The sequence below is a fragment of the Rhamphochromis longiceps genome, linkage group LG22 (genome assembly GCF_057381845.1).
Source record: "Rhamphochromis longiceps isolate RC_006_pf linkage group LG22, R_longiceps_female_GT1.1, whole genome shotgun sequence".
Classification (NCBI taxonomy): Eukaryota; Metazoa; Chordata; class Actinopteri; order Cichliformes; family Cichlidae; genus Rhamphochromis; species Rhamphochromis longiceps.
Genome location: NC_140577.1, coordinates 7,916,894 through 7,932,897, shown reverse-complemented (window position 1 = coordinate 7,932,897; position 16,004 = coordinate 7,916,894). Strand labels below are relative to the sequence as shown.

The window sequence follows — 16,004 nt, the reverse complement described above, 5'->3', positions numbered from 1 at the left end:
GGATCTCTTTTAAGATTGTTCTGTTTAAATGCAACAAAACACTCATTATGAGTTAATACAGATGTTACATTTTGTTTGTAATTCCACAGATTTTGTCACTCATTAAAATGAATAACCAAGTTGCATTTTAATATTGTTGTTTTCCTACATTTTTCTGAAGTAAATATTGAAATAAATACTTCTTTCACCCTTGAGGTGCACGATCGTATCATGTAGAGTCAGAAACAGAAGGCGTTCAGCAACAGAAACCTCAAATAGCTTTGACCCAATTATTTCAAAAACACGCATTGCATGTCATGTAATAATATCATGTAATAGTAAGCTGACAGCATTTTTAGGTCTTGGTGCTCAAGGTGATTATTGTCACCTCATCTGTTTCTAAGGAACCAGGATAATAATCAAACAATAAGCCCCAAAGTGGACCAGTTTTGTAATAGTTGCTCAAGTTTAAAATGACCTTTTTTATAAAATCAGGTATTCCTGTGCCGATCCCCTGGACCCACTTGGCCCAAACAGCAAACAGTGGCTCAAAAACATTGAACCTGATGAAGGCGGTGACGTGGAAAGTAGGAGATGAGATCGTTATTGCCACCACTGGACACAGGTACAGCTGAGGACTGATTCATAAAAGCATAAATCCAAGTTATTCATCTGAGCTATAAAGCCAAAACATGGGAACTACATGCATTTAATTGAAATGTTTAATTTACTGCGAAAAGAAATGGACAACAAAATGTAAAATTACAGTGATTAGCAGCTGATATTATCTCAAGCCAAATTTTCAACTTTTTAAAAATTTGTGTTAATAATCTTAAAATTATTTTTACAATTAAAAAAAGATCCAGTTGGAAAGAAAACTGGACTTTAATATACTTGTCTATTAAATTGGTCAAATATTTCAAATAAATGTGCTTATTTAGTTACCTAAAGATGTGGAATGTGGAGAAAAATGTGCAACATAACAGTATATTAAATAAATTGCAGCAATTAGCATTTTTGTTGCAGGATGCTAGTTAGCAGCTAATTGAATTAACATCTCTAGTTCCCTATATTTAAAAAACAGAACATGTTGTTCACTTTATTACTGTAATAATGAATATGTGAAATAAGATTATGTAGTAAGCAAAGAACAGAATAAACTAGCCCTGCTGAAAGCTCAATCTTATGGTTTAGCTGAGTAGCAGTAGCTACCGCCGCTCCGATTCTCTGGTTTTGCTAACCTGGATAGCGGGGAAATGTGTGCCAGGAACTGCTGACAATCAAAAGAATGGAGGGTTAAAGATTACAAAACGTCACTGAAATGCTGTTTTATGCATTCCAAAAAAAAGGTTTTAATAAATCTGCAGAAGGGGTAAAAATATATTTATTTATATTCCAGGCACAGTCAAGGAGAGAATGAGGTGAGGAGGATTGCCGCTGTGTCGGCTGATGGAATGACTCTCACCCTGACCGAACCGCTGAACTACACTCACCTCGGGGTGTCCGTGACGCTGCCTGATGGTACGGTGTTTGAGGGCAGAGCTGAGGTGGGGCTCCTCACCAGGAACATCGTCGTGCGAGGTTCACAGAATCAAGAATGGAATGACAAGGTTGAAGCCTGCCCGGGCGGCTTCAACACAGGTACTTAGTGATAATGGTGGATGAGGATTTTCTTCAGACACATCAGATGGGTTTTTTTTGTTATTGTCAGCCTTAAAGTAAAATATTTTTCTGTATATATAGCTTGAACCCTCCTCTGCTGTATCTGCATACTAATTCTGAGACAAGAGCAACACTGTATTTAATACATTTTTGCACTTCTGTGTCCTTCAGGTGAGTTTACCACCCAGACATGTTTCCAAGGACGGTTTGGAGAGGAGGCTGGCAGCGATCAGTTTGGAGGTTGCATCATGTTCCACGCCCCCAGACCAAACGAGAATCTTGCGATTGGCCGATTGGAATATGTTGAGGTAAAATGTATTTTCATTCTCTAAACATTTCTATACTATAGTATCTTTTAAAATTATTATTAGTGTGTTAAAAGTTTGAAGTCTTTGTGCTGTTGTTCTGCAGGTTTTTCACGCCGGACAGGCCTTCAGGTTGGGACGTTATCCCATCCACTGGCATCTGATGGGAGACATCAATTACAAGTCGTACGTGAGGGGCTGTGCGATTCATCAGACCTTCAACAGGGCCGTAACAATCCACAACACCCACCGGCTTCTGGTGGAGCACAATGTGATCTACAACATCATGGGTGGGGCTTTCTTCATTGAGGACGGCATTGAGACGCAGAACATCCTGCAGTACAACTTGGCTGTGTTTGTCAAACAAAGCACCAGCCTGCTAAATGATGACGTCACTCCCGCCGGCTACTGGGTCACAAATCCCAATAACATCATTCGCCACAATGCCGCTGCAGGGGGAACGCATTTTGGCTTCTGGTACCGCATGCATGACCGCCCTGATGGCCCTTCCTACAACCCAAACATCTGCCAGAAGAGAGTTCCCCTTGGTGAGTTTTATAACAACACTGTGCACTCTCAGGGCTGGTTTGGACTGTGGATCTTCCAAGATTTTTTCCCCATGAAGAACGGAGGGTGCCAGTCCTCGATCCCCGAGCCCGCTGTCTTCCGTTCTCTCACCACCTGGAACTGCGAAAAGGGTGCTGAGTGGGTCAATGTAGGCGCCGTGCAGTTCAACAACTTTCTCATGGTAAACAATGAGAAAGCAGGCATCGAAGCCAAGCGTATCGTTCAATGGGCTGTGAAGGGCTTTGGAGAAGACGGCGGGGCGACGGTGTCCAATAGCACCTTTGTGGGTCACGTGGACGAGCTCGGACTAGGCAGCGACTTCTGCACGCACCGCGGCGTCATCCTGCCTTTCGACGACGGCATGAGCGTCATTAACAGCAAGTTCATCAACTTCAACCGCAGCTCCTGCGCAACCGTCGGGGTAACCTCGATCGACGGGGTGTGTGTGGAGCTCTGTGGTGGCTGGGCTGCCAGGTTCAGTGGCATCCAGTACATGAACTCACCCAACAAGGCCGGCTTCAGGTGGGAGCATGAAGTGCAGCTGGTGGACACTGATGGCTCCCTCACAGGTAATCTTTAGTGATTTTATTTTCTCACCATTTTCTCTCTTATACGTGTATAAAGGTTCAGTTTGTTATGTAAGAGTAATACAAGCCTTCCAAGAATCATGTTGAATTAATCTTTTCAGAAATTCTATTTATTCAAACATTCTGCTACTTTTTCATTATGCATTAAATAATCAGCCAAAGCTAAGTAGTGTACTTGTTTAAGGAAATTTTAAACATCACCTTAATGCTTAATACACTTCTGCTCCTCTATTAAGAATGTTTTGTAGCAAGACTCTTTCTGATTGTTTTAAAGTAAACGTAAATGTGTATGTTCTTCACATGTTTTGGCTCTTCAGTCGGTTTTCTGCTTATTTTCAGGAAACATAAATCATGTAGTTGTGCCTATGAGCGACCTGCTGGATCCTGCTCACTGCTCCCAGAGTGCCGAGTGGAGCGTGGGTTTCCCCGCCGCTGTGTGCGACGAAACTGTTAACTTCCACCGTCTGGCATTTAACAACCCCTCCCCGAGCTCTCTGGTGGCCAAGAACGTCATTCTAACCAACTCACATGGTATAAAAAACTGTATTCGCTACTTTCAGATCTCATATAGTTGTAGAAGAAGCTGTAATTTGTTTTTGTTTTCTTACCTGTGTTGACATCTACTGGTGTTTAGAAGGAACTGCAGTAGAGATTTTACAACAACTGAAAATGCCATCAGGAACAAACTGCAGAGAATAATATTTTATCTTTATAGGAAATGTTAGATAATTATTGTGCATTAATAAATGCAAACCTCCTAACATGTAAACAAACATATAAATATGTGTGCTCTGTCTCTTAAATTAAACTCAGGGAGCTCCAGGGTCCCCTTTTTGAAGAAGAGACTAACTCATCCATTTGGATGGATGGCCTTGCTGCCCTCTGGACAGACGTACAACTGGTATTTTGAAAATGTGGATCACGTGACCAACATCACTTACAGAGGAAAATTCTACAGCTTTAAGGTAATCACGTCAAAGAACACGTGAGTAAAGTATGTTAAATTCGATATAGGGCTTCGCAAACACTGATGTTTGTCGCACGTTTCTTTGCATGCAGCGGGATCAGTACGTCATCGTCAACCACAACTTCACACAGAGTCCAGACAGTTTCCAGATCATCGACACGAGAAACGGCTCATTGACGCCACTGAGCTTCAGCAACAACAGGAACGGAGATTGGTACTTCAATAAAAGCTCCAACAACCTCTACTACATCGGTTAGACGCACCTTAATATGGATATATTGTACTATTTGATTTATCCTGTATTATTTTATTAAAGGAAAAGATCTTATGCATTTCCTATATATAATGTCACTATAATGTGTAAATACTACAATGTAAAAATGCCCAAAGTGTCTCGAGACACTCACTTTCTGATGATTCTCTACCCATGATGTCAAAGAGAGCAGATGTCATTAATGTGGTAATCTCAGGTGCGCAGCTCTAGATGTGCCCGAAATTCCTGATGTGCCCAGTTGATGAAATCACAAGAAAGCGGTCCATAAGTTGACAGAGGCGTTAGATAAAACGAGATTATACAAAGTGGATTTTCCTAACTCTCGCTCAGTCTTATATGTTAAAAAGCTTTTTCATTACGCTGCTAGAATAGGAGCAGAATGTTTTTAAAGAGAGAAAATTGCGTTTTTAATGAAATTGTTGCATTTGTTAAATAGGTTGTGCAGCATGCAGTATGTTTGCTGTGATAAAATATAAATAAGCGTTAAACTCAGGGAGGCCTGCTTTATCATCATCCTTCTTTTTATCAACTTTGCTGTTTTTGTACATCTTACCTTCATTGGGTGCGTGCTACTCTTGCTTGAATAAAGCATTCAGTAACACTGTTCTGTTCTCTTTGCAGTGTCTGGGAAGACAAGCCAGCGCAGGCGGAGATCCAGCGTTGACCGATCTATGATTGACGTTCAGACAAACTTTGCGGTCTTCCGCTGTTTCTACCCCAACTGCATCCCTCCAACACCACCGCCTCCAGCCACTCTCGCGCCATTACCTAGCCGCCGACCTGGTAACTTCATGTAAGTTGTTTATTATCTTTCTATCAGACGTTTTATGCATTTAACTTTTTCTGGTGTGGCCTTGGTCTATCATCAAAATGTCTGTTTTTCTGTAGCCGATGGTCCAATGCTTCTTTCTGGAAAGGCTCGGCAGAAAACAACTTCACCGAGCCAACAGAGGGTGCCGACGTGGTCATCCCATCAGGTAAGAAGCTTAAAACTAGGAGTTTTTTTTGACAACATTTGAACACAAAAAGATTTTTGTTTTTTTAGGAGCAAGTTTAAAAATTAATTGTCAAAAAAGTTAATTTCTGAAAATAAAACGTCTATTATAAGTATATTGTGACTAAAAATGCCTCTTTATCCTTGCTAAACCACAGGGCAGTGGGTCGTTTTGGACACCGACACTCCTCTTCTCAACAAGCTCACAGTTATCGGAGTCCTTGAGATCCCCGACACTATGAACAGCTCATCTACCAGACAGGCTCGGTCTGTACCCGCGTACAACACTGTGGCTATAGATGCTGTCTACATCTCCATCCAGGTCAGTGTGATCAGTAATCTCTCCAAGATCCTCATCCAGAATATCACTTTAACATAAATTTATCAGCATTTATCTCCAGCATATATTTCATTATGACAGCAGCTCTGAGTGTGTATTTGCCTACTACATAACATGATAATGTGGAAGTCACAGGTACTGTTTGACTGAGCACGATGAGTTAGGTGATGTTAACATCTGTGACTCTTTCAGGGCGGCCGACTGATTGCGGGATGGAACGACGAGCCGTTCAGAGGTCAGCTGTACATCAAGCTGAGAGGGAACCACCGTACTCCGGACTGGCCTCTGCCAAACGGACCCAACCAGGGATCCAAAGTCTTGGGTAAGAAAACTGCTACCGACTCGTGTACTTGCCTAACCTTTTTTTCGACTGTAGTAAAAAAGTTTCCGTGTATGTACTGCAAAGATAGCTCCAACTGAAGAGACTGGTGACGTTTCTAAAAGCCTGTAAGTGCAACAAGACGAACCTTGCAGTTACATGATAAACATCACATAACTAAAAGCTAATATAACTGAAAAAGCTAAGGAAGCAATCGATGCACTGCTTTTACCACATGGCTTTAAATCTGTGTGACATTCTCAGTCCATCATTCCCAACAGTTTTCAGATTTGTCTTGCATGAGCCATAAAGCAAATGTGCCCTTTTTACTGTCCATACTCCTGCTCAGATCCTTATTATTTGTGTTGCATAATTCAAAAACCAGGCTAAAGTACAAAATGAACATTTTTTTTGTTGTTGTTGTTGTTTCCTAAAATCTCAGAACTTTTAACTTAACCCTTCCATACCTGAATTTTGACAACCTCAATCAGGATTTTTTCTTAAATATTTTTATTTATCTTTAGGCATGACAAAAAGGTGTTTGAACTTCATTTTTTAAAACATGTACTTTTCAAAGAGTTTTTTACATGGCCAATTAGGTGGACAACATACGTTTAGACTTATGAATGGAGTATCGACTGACACATCAGTGTCCAATGTAGTGGTTTATGTGCAAGTATACCATCAACACTGACACAAATACAAGAAAACAGTCTTTGAATAGCTGTAGTGACCACTGTGCCTGAAAGGCTTAATATGCAGTATTCAAAATGCAAATTTATGTCTTTGTTCATTTTCTATGAATTTTAAATTCGATAATAATCAATAGTGACAGTTATTCTAATTTTATTTAAATGAATAAATCAATTTAACATAAGAAATTTATCATCTAAAACGGCAGAAATAATATATTTTCTTGTCCAACAGGCGTGTTCGGCACACTGGAGCTCTATGGACTTCCTCGCAATGTTTACCACACCAAACTCGCCGCTACTGCTAACGCTGGATCCAACACACTGACCCTGTCGCAGTCGGTCGACTGGCAGGTCTGTATAGTTTCCTCTAGAATGTGTTATTCCATTTTTTTATACTACGTACTGCATTCACGTGTTGGGTGTTGAAAGCTGATTGTATAACATCCAACTAAAGTCCTGAATTTTTATTCCTTGAGCAACAAAATCAATTTATTCTCCTTCTACCAGATTGTCGAGTACCTTTACTCTAATTACTTCTCATTGGAAGTGTTCACTTTTTGACACGCCTGCTTCAGGTTGGAGACGAGGTTGTAATCTCCACCAGCAGCTACACCACATGGGAGACGGAAAAACGTCAGATCGCTGCCGTGTCAGCGGATGGCTTCGTCCTGACCCTGAACCAGCCTTTGACCCACACTCATATTGGTGAGTCGTAGCTCAGGACTTGGAGTTATTGTTCTGGTGTTTCTTTTACATCAGCTGAAAGGATTTGTTCGGTCTGGTTATATGAGTCTCAATAAAAAGCCTTTATGTGTATGTGTTGAAGCTGTAAGAATTTAACTTTAAGGTGTATTAATGAGGGGAAAAAAACATTATAAGCAAACCTGTAATATAGATCCGCTGGCTGCCTTCTTACTATTAAGGAACCACCTCAGTTATTAACTGATGTTTCCAAAGCAACACGCCATCAAACACTGAAATGTCTGCGTCATCTTCTGTCCACAGGTGGGACTGACTCTGTGTCAGGTACGACTTTCTCCTACACTCTGGCAGCTGATGTTGGTCTCCTGACCAGAAACATCAAGATCATCGGTCAGGATTATCCAACTATGATGCAAGACTCGTTTGGAGCCAGGCTGCTCGTCGGCACCTACTCCTGGGAGGGAATCAACTATAAAGGTAAAAAAAAGACATCGCCCTGAAGACGTGGATGCTGTGGTGGAGAAGGGGTTGAAACAGCAGTCAGTGATGGAGTGTAGTAGTGACACTGACAGAGGGAGGGAGGGGAAATGTTTCAGTATAAATAGACTGAATGGATATCAGTCGTGAGGATGACTCTCAGACTTTCTGTCATCATAATTTGCAATTTTGTTCTGAAGGCAAAGCTCAGATCAGGAACGTGGAGTTCTACCACTCTGGCCAGGAAGGCTGGACTGACTACAGCGACCCACGCTACTCCGTGGCCTTCCTCAATCTGGGAGAGGTGCAGCCCACACGCACGCACACACAGCATCTTTCCCAGCAACTGCCTGATCATAGAGGAGGATTAACAACTGCAAATATGATTTTTTATATCTTGTAGCAGAAGTTTATTTAAACAAAACTGCTGCTTTTGTTGTTTAATGAGAAGAAAGTGTCTGTTAAATCTGTTGGGGGTTTTTTTTCTGTGGTGAAAGGTGACAGAAAAAGAGTCATACATTCAGGGCTGCACTTTCCACGACGGCTTCTCTCCGGCAGTCGGCGTTTTTGGAACAGACGGCCTTAATGTTGATGATAACATCATCCACCACACTGTCGGAGAAGGTAAACACTGTGCTGTCCGTGGCTCTGTTTTTGTATCTCATGAAGGCAAAATGGTTATAAATTTGATTTCAATTTCTCTTCTTCTGTGTTTCTTTTTGTGTTTTCAGGCATCAGAATTTGGGGAAATAAGGTGAAACTGAGGAGGAACTTGGTGATGATGACACTGTGGCCTGGATCGTACCAAGGCAGAGAGGAGCCTTTCAACTTTGACTGGAATGCTGCCATTGAGGTTTGTTTTCTAGGAATATCCAAGGAATAGGAATATATATCAACCACTTAAACGTAAGTAATGTTTGTTTATAATAATCATCTGGTCTCTTCTTTTTTTTTTTTAACATATTTCAGGTTAGCGAGGGGACAAACATCGTGCTGCAGCACAACATTGTGGCGGGTTATGAGAGAGTGGCGTATCGCATTGATGGCGAACCATGCCCAGGTGACATAGATGACTTTAATCAACAGTGACAGGCTTTATGTCCGGTGCTGGTGCAAATTTCTTCCTCTTTCAGAACAGTAAATTACAGAACTTCTTCTTGTGCAGGTTATATAAATGATAATGAGGCTTGGATTCATAACGAGGCTCACGGCGGTCTGTTCGGGGTCTATCTGAACAATGACGGTTTGCCTGGTTGCGCCCACATCCAGGGTTTCTTTGTCTGGAGGAGCTTTGACTACGGCATCTACTTCCAGGTATTAAAAACCAAGTCTCTGCTTCCTACACTTGAATAATCAGCCAGGTTCACCCAAAACAGGGCAAATAACCTGAGGGTAACAAAAGGAAAGAAAAAATCTGGGCATTTAATGAGAAGAAAAACAGGAAAAACAGGCTATGTTGGATCATGCACGTACATTTGGTCATATTTTACTGCATCAAATAGCTTTTTGCCATAATTTTCACAACGTTCCAGTTGCCTTTCCAGAAAGCAGCTTTAGCATTAGAAGTATAAGCTGACAAAAGCCTGTTTGAGGAATTTGTTCAAGCAATATGTAACAAACTTAATATGTGTTTGCTTTAAAAGGGTCCATGCTTTGTCTGAAAATAAAGATATAGTAGATACAATGATACCCTTTCCTCTTCCTCTCCCTGTCACAGACCATCATGAATGTCATGGTTTCCAACGTGACCCTGGTGGACAACGGCATGGGAATCATGCCTATGATCTATGGTCCCCCTTCTCTCTCCCATGAATTTGCCAATAAAACAGTGCTAATTCAGGTGAGATGCTTTATTTTGATTAACTGATTGTTGTTCTTCTGTGGGAGCTTTGTCTTTGCCAAAGGATTTAACTCAAATCCCTGTTCCCCCAGAATTCATTAATTGTTGGCAGCAGCCCGAGCTTCAACTGCTCAGACACTTTGCCAAACATCGACTTTAATTTGGCCACCACTTCAGGCCATCGGGCTCCCAGACCTATCCAAGGTAGAGTTAAACTGAAACTCTTAGATACAGATTTTGTCAATTTAAGAATAAAAAAGTAAAACCTGAACCACGTATACATGCAAATGCTAATAAACCTCTTTAACTGATGTTTCTGTTTTCATTGTGTACAGGTGGCAGATCTGGAATCTGCTGGCCAAATTTCCAGTCTGCCCACAACAGTGCACCAGCTAAGGCTCATCATGTAAACATGAACTACAACTCTATTAAAGGGCTGATGACAGTCAAAGGTTGGTTCAGCCTCTGCGATTTGGAATCAAACTGACTTTTTGAAATGATGCTTGGGAGCTTTTTCCCAGTAAACATGCTTCTAACTCCTGATTGCACTGGCTTTCTTTGTAGACACAACATTTGTCAACTTCAGAAATGTCTGCTCTTCTGAGGCAAACGTCATGTTCATCACAAACCCACTGAATGAAGACCTGCAGCACCCTGTGCAGATTTCAGGCATTCAGATGATCAACAGCACAGACGAGGCCAAAGTGTTTATCCACAGACCTGATTTGGGGTAGGTCACTCCATGCTAACAGATGTCCGGTGCTAAGGCTTTGATTAGAAATCTGTTTATAACAGAAACCTAAATAAATAAAAGGCAATAACTTGTAAAAATGTGTTTTTCACATGGTGAAGACATGACATGTTTTGTAAGTCAGCTGGCAAAAATGAACCTTTTATTCAACAAAGTAATCTTCACAAACTGACACCGCTTGTATGGTTTTGAAAGTGTAGAAGTGAAGTGCTAATGTTAAACAAAACTACAATCACATGACTGGGACATCACCACCAATAACCTCCACTCTTTGACATAATGATGCAGATTTTACGCAACAAAATGCATGAAAAGCTTTGACCTTTGAAGCTGGGTATTTGTTGATGTATTTTATGGAAAATGTGATCAAGTAAAATCTAATGTTTTTGTGCCCCAGTAAAGTAAACCCTGCTGACTGTGTGGACATGGACTGTGACGCGAAGAAGAAGAGCTTGTTGAATGACTTGGATGGGTCGTTCCTAGGGGCAGTGGGCGCCGTGGTGCCGCAATCCGAGTATGAGTGGGGAGGAGATCCCAGGAGGGGGCTGGGCGACTATCGCATCCCCAAAGTTATGCTGACAGCCCTCAATGGCAGCCGAATCCCGGTGAACCAGATTGCTCCAAACAAAGGTAACTAGAGCTTGGTGGAAGAGATACAATAGTGTGTCTGGTAAATGTTTATTATTTCCGTTGATTTACAATCATCAGGCTCTATTTCTTTAAGTTCAAGCTACTGAACTCAGTTTAAAATGATATCTTATCAGTTAATGAATACATTTTTCCAGCCAGATACCTTAGTGTCTGATATTTCCTGTCTTATTTCTTACATTGGTTTATTGCTTAATGGGTAAATTTAGTGTTCTGTGGTGGTCATGAGTTTTACTGGAAAGTGTTATATATCTAGTTAAAAATCTGTGCGTAGGTGTGATCAGGAGAACATGCACCTACATGAGTTCCTGGCAGAGCTACAAGTGCTTCGGCCTGAACTACAGGATGTTGGTGATTGAAAGTCTCGACGCTGACACGGAGACCAGACGTCTGTCCCCCGTCGCTGTGGTTGGAGACGGCTACGTGGATCTGATCAACGGTAGGATAAGGAAACGTTTTCCATCGTATGCTTAAGATCTTGGGTGTTGACGGTCTGTTTAAAAACAGCAGAATGAGTTTAAAACTCTGTTTTGTGTGTTTGTGTCCAGGTCCTCAGGATCACGGTTGGTGTTCTGGCTACACCTGCCAGAGGAGACTTTCCCTCTTCCACAGTATCGTAGCCACTGGTCACTCCTTTGACGTCTACTTCACGAGCGTCAGCCCGCAAAAGCTTCGCCTCATGATGCTCAACTCTAATCCATCTGAGGTCAGGCCACATTTTCAAAAATGCTGTTCTGAATGTATTAATTGTTTTTAAGGAGTAAAACTTTTAAAAGGCACTCCTGAGATAAATCATTAAAAAAAATGCCCACAAATACAAACCAGATGTCTAAGTCTTCAGATCAATCTACATTCAGTAACTAAGTGTCTTTTTGTTGTTACATTTGTGCAGAGCATCGTGGTGTCAGTGTTTTATTCCAACCCTCAGCGTCTGGATGTGTATGTAAATAATCAACTGATCGCTCCCACTAATGCTGAGTGGAATGCTGATAACACTAACTACATCTTGAAGAAACCGATCCTTGCAGGTACTAATGGTTTACACAAAGATATCATGTGCCGACTAGCATCACGGCTGATCAAAAGGACTCAAATGCTGGACTCACAAAGCAACCTTTACTAAGCAGAAGGTAAAAGTCCAACAAATTCCAAAACATAAATTAACAGTGGAATCTAAAGGTATCAACAAAGGCAAACACAAAATGCAAGACACAGGAGAAAAATGATTACCAAAATAAAACAGAAAATTGTGTGACAGCGAAACACAGGACACAGATGTGGAGACTTCACAACATACAAGGAACACGGGGGAGGGAGGATGGAAGTAAATATAAGGTGCACACAAGCTAAAACTAGACTTGAAAAAGTAGCAATAACTAAAACTGAGAATATATTTGTTAAAAAAGCGACCAGGAAATACCTGCTTCATAAAAGAATAAAGAAAATAACTATAAAGACAGGAACCAAAATAAAAGTGAAAATGAAAACAATGAAACCCATCTGAGAACCCAAATATTAATGCAACAAACAACAACAACAACAAAAAAACAAATTATGATCCCAAACCCTGATCAAGGTTTGACTTGGTAACTAAAGTAACTAAATAGCTTGATTCTCTACAACAAAGAAGTAACGTGAGTATTCTAACATGTTTTCCCCAACAATGTCCAGCGGAGAGAAAAGTACATCAGGTTCATCAACCTAAGACGTCTTTCAGAATCTAGTGGACGCCAGCCATTTTTATAAAAGATGGCGGGCTAATGTCACGTAGCCCTTTGTTTGTTCTGTTAAATGTGTTTTTCCACCCTTTTATGCTTTAGATGAATACATATTTTTTTTACCTTTTGTCTTAGTTTAAAGTATCTGCATTCTTAATTTCTCGTCTTGTGCAAATAATCACCACAAATATTAATCAAATCAACAGGAAATGTTACAAGGATCTGTGTTTGTCATGTATGAATTATATCTGAAGATGATGATCTAAGATTTTCTGTGTTTAATCACTCCAGGTCAGTACGTCCCCGAGCTAAATGCCACTGTGGGAACCAACTACTTTGACCAGGACTATAAGATGCTGAAGGTCGTGCTGAGAGGCTCTCAACCAGTGGAGATCCGTACTGCCCCAGTTCTCGTCATCGCCTTTGGGTTCCCCGCAATGACCGACGAGGAGTTCTATGGCAACAGCCTGGTCCAGAACCTCGCCGTGTTCCTCAAAGTTCCTCCCAACATGATCCGCATCTCCAAGATCATCAGGGAGAACGGAGGCGCGCGTCGCAGGAAGAGATCCACGGGCCTGACGGTGGAGGTGGAGATCAAAAAGCCTCCTGTCCAGCAAACCACAAACAGCACCAACGGTTAGGAAGAAGGAAAAGTGCCACTTTATTGCTCATTAGGGTCTAATCTGTTCAGTTAATCATCATGTTTGCTGCCTGTGTCTTCTCAGATGACGAGGACTTTACACTGCTGAAGAACATCGCTGATGAACTGGGTCAGGCAGCAGTGACTGGAAACCTCAGTCAGTCCATCGGTTTTAACGTCTCCTCCATTGGCATGGTCCCACCTCCTCCTCCATCCTCTGACCCCAGCTGGAATGAGGTGAAGCAGAATAACATCTGCTCTGTAGACACTATAACAGCTGTTTTGATATTAAGATGATAAAAATACATTACGTGTGTGATGAAATGTCTCATATTTACATGGTGATTTCCTCCTTTTAACCTCAGGTGGCGACAGAGGAAGTAACGAGAGAGGAACCTACCGTGAATTACGTGTCCGGCGTGGACCGCCTGCTGCTGATCGAGGAGCCGATAGCCGGGGAGTTTGTGGGTCCTCTTTACCAGCAGCCCAGTCTGATGGCTGTGGATGCAGAGGTGAGGCAGCTCGAGATGTTTTACTGCACAGCCAGTGTTAAAGCTGATGTTTTGGGAAGGATGTGAGGTTGGTTTATCTAATTTTTGTATTATTAGATGATCTTTCATTTCAAACAGTTCATCCCCTTCTACCTTTTATTTAATTCATTCATTACTAACTCAGTGACCCAATCCATATAAACACTGCAAATTTCTCACACCTTGCCTGGATCAGGGTTGGATTGTTTTATATTTAGGATCGTTTTAGTAGGACTGAGTATGACTCATCTGGTATTCTAGAAATGTACATTTCTCAAAGTTACCATGATTCTTTTGTTTTTCCTCAATCCAATATAAAATTTGTTGTCTAGACTTAGCTATCATTCACACAGAAGGCAGTTTCACTGTAAATGTGGAGTGGACTCGAATGAATAATTAGAGTAAAAATAAGGAACATTTTTGGGACATTTATGCGTGAAAATCAACAATTTTACCTGAGTGGATAATCTGGACTTTCTTAGATGGCAGGCATTATTTATAAATTTCACCAGACAGTGAGCACAACGGTCTATGCGAACGTCGATGTGCCTGCATGTTTTTATGACCACACTGCCTTGTTTGGGGGAAGTTTACGTCACGGTGCACTAGCTACCCCTGCACCCCAGGTGGCACATTTCCAGCAGACTTTGAATAAGTTGAATACGTATAACAGGAATGACCCTGTTTATTAGTTTCAGGTTGGCCATTCTTGTATTTTGCTCGTTTGTGTTGTTGTGTTTGCACATCTCTGTTGCTTGTGGGGCTCGCACACAAGAATTTCACTCGCATGTGCTGTGCCAGTGTGCCTGCACATGTGATGTGACAATAAAAAGTGATTTGATTTGATTTGATTTGACCCTCTTAGCCATTGGGTCTCGAGCTGTTTGTGTCCACAATGGAATATAATCAAGGATTAAGTCTGTTTTCTATATTCGTCCATTGTGTGTGTGTGTGTCCATTCACACTGACCTTTGTTAATGTCTGCAGGGAAACTGCGTCTCCGTGGGAGTGACGACTCTCATGGTTACAGCCAGCCTGAAGGACTCTGATGGAAACAGCGTTGGTGGGCTTGAAGGAAACACAACCATCCTGTTCAGAACCTGCTGGGCCAACTTCAGCGACCTGTCCATTGTTAACAGCGGTGCGTTCACACATCCTCACCTGAACCTAAATAACGTTTGAAAACTGGCAGATTGAAAACAGCTGGTGCAGTTCATGCATGATAAAAAAATTTGCAAAACCAATATGTGCATAAAATAAATATCAAGCATTATTTATGAAAGCAGAAACTGATCCTATTAGGCGTATAAGTATCTGTTCTTCATCTGCAGGTGAGAACCTGACAATGGTCTTCACTTTGAAGGACTGGGGCACCACATCCAGAGCCTTCTCCATTAAGAACACTCCCACCACCCAGATCCCGACGACCAGCAGCAACATTACAGAGCCGACACCTACCACGACCACTGGTCAGGTCACCGACGACAGCATCTTCGGCTCTGGCACCACTGCTTCTGCTGGCGCTCTGTGCCTGGCTAGCGTTATCTACACCGTGGCCTGCTGCTCCGATGCTGTCCCCATAGGTTAGAAGAGCTCAGCCCGCTTTATGAAGGATAATGTAAAGTCACGTTAACATGAAGGACGAAAACTAACCTCTTGTTTAAAGTTTATTGTGAGTGGTATATTTTTCCATTGCTTATAGCCTTCAGATCAATATCCATTAGAACAAAAATCTTCTCAGGTAAAAGGGATTTATGAAGAATACAACAACAAATAATCATTTTTACTATTTCATGAGGTAAAAGTAAAGCTTTTCTTGAATGATTTTGTGCATTAGATGTTAATTTCTGTTAGTTTTTGGGTTCTTTCATTGTATTTTGTGTAAGATTTAATATGGGTGTGAGGTCCAAATAGATTACCTCTACTTTTAAAAAGTGCAGCAGTGAAATTGAAACTGCAAACAGCTGAAGGAAAACAAGAAATTTTGCAACAGTTTTCTGCATGTTAAT

General features: G+C 41.4%; 1 protein-coding gene across 1 annotated transcript in view; it reads left to right on the top strand.

The window, feature by feature from the left end:
* The window catches only part of pkhd1l1.1 (PKHD1 like 1, tandem duplicate 1), a 44,212-nt gene extending 28,208 nt beyond the window's left edge, over positions 1 to 16,004 (top strand). The window contains exons 46-77 of the mRNA XM_085395766.1: positions 475 to 604; positions 1,379 to 1,620; positions 1,813 to 1,949; positions 2,053 to 3,082; positions 3,440 to 3,631; positions 3,914 to 4,065; positions 4,160 to 4,319; positions 4,963 to 5,134; positions 5,230 to 5,318; positions 5,494 to 5,657; positions 5,868 to 5,997; positions 6,922 to 7,040; positions 7,265 to 7,394; positions 7,695 to 7,868; positions 8,069 to 8,172; positions 8,366 to 8,492; positions 8,600 to 8,721; positions 8,838 to 8,928; positions 9,034 to 9,182; positions 9,586 to 9,708; positions 9,801 to 9,912; positions 10,044 to 10,160; positions 10,273 to 10,438; positions 10,857 to 11,089; positions 11,382 to 11,546; positions 11,656 to 11,813; positions 12,000 to 12,135; positions 13,117 to 13,461; positions 13,551 to 13,702; positions 13,831 to 13,977; positions 14,983 to 15,136; positions 15,327 to 16,004. Coding sequence (XP_085251892.1) covers positions 475 to 604; positions 1,379 to 1,620; positions 1,813 to 1,949; positions 2,053 to 3,082; positions 3,440 to 3,631; positions 3,914 to 4,065; positions 4,160 to 4,319; positions 4,963 to 5,134; positions 5,230 to 5,318; positions 5,494 to 5,657; positions 5,868 to 5,997; positions 6,922 to 7,040; positions 7,265 to 7,394; positions 7,695 to 7,868; positions 8,069 to 8,172; positions 8,366 to 8,492; positions 8,600 to 8,721; positions 8,838 to 8,928; positions 9,034 to 9,182; positions 9,586 to 9,708; positions 9,801 to 9,912; positions 10,044 to 10,160; positions 10,273 to 10,438; positions 10,857 to 11,089; positions 11,382 to 11,546; positions 11,656 to 11,813; positions 12,000 to 12,135; positions 13,117 to 13,461; positions 13,551 to 13,702; positions 13,831 to 13,977; positions 14,983 to 15,136; positions 15,327 to 15,583 — 5,879 coding nt within the window. The 3' untranslated portion in view covers positions 15,584 to 16,004. The remainder of the gene's footprint in view (positions 1 to 474; positions 605 to 1,378; positions 1,621 to 1,812; positions 1,950 to 2,052; positions 3,083 to 3,439; positions 3,632 to 3,913; positions 4,066 to 4,159; positions 4,320 to 4,962; positions 5,135 to 5,229; positions 5,319 to 5,493; positions 5,658 to 5,867; positions 5,998 to 6,921; positions 7,041 to 7,264; positions 7,395 to 7,694; positions 7,869 to 8,068; positions 8,173 to 8,365; positions 8,493 to 8,599; positions 8,722 to 8,837; positions 8,929 to 9,033; positions 9,183 to 9,585; positions 9,709 to 9,800; positions 9,913 to 10,043; positions 10,161 to 10,272; positions 10,439 to 10,856; positions 11,090 to 11,381; positions 11,547 to 11,655; positions 11,814 to 11,999; positions 12,136 to 13,116; positions 13,462 to 13,550; positions 13,703 to 13,830; positions 13,978 to 14,982; positions 15,137 to 15,326) is intronic.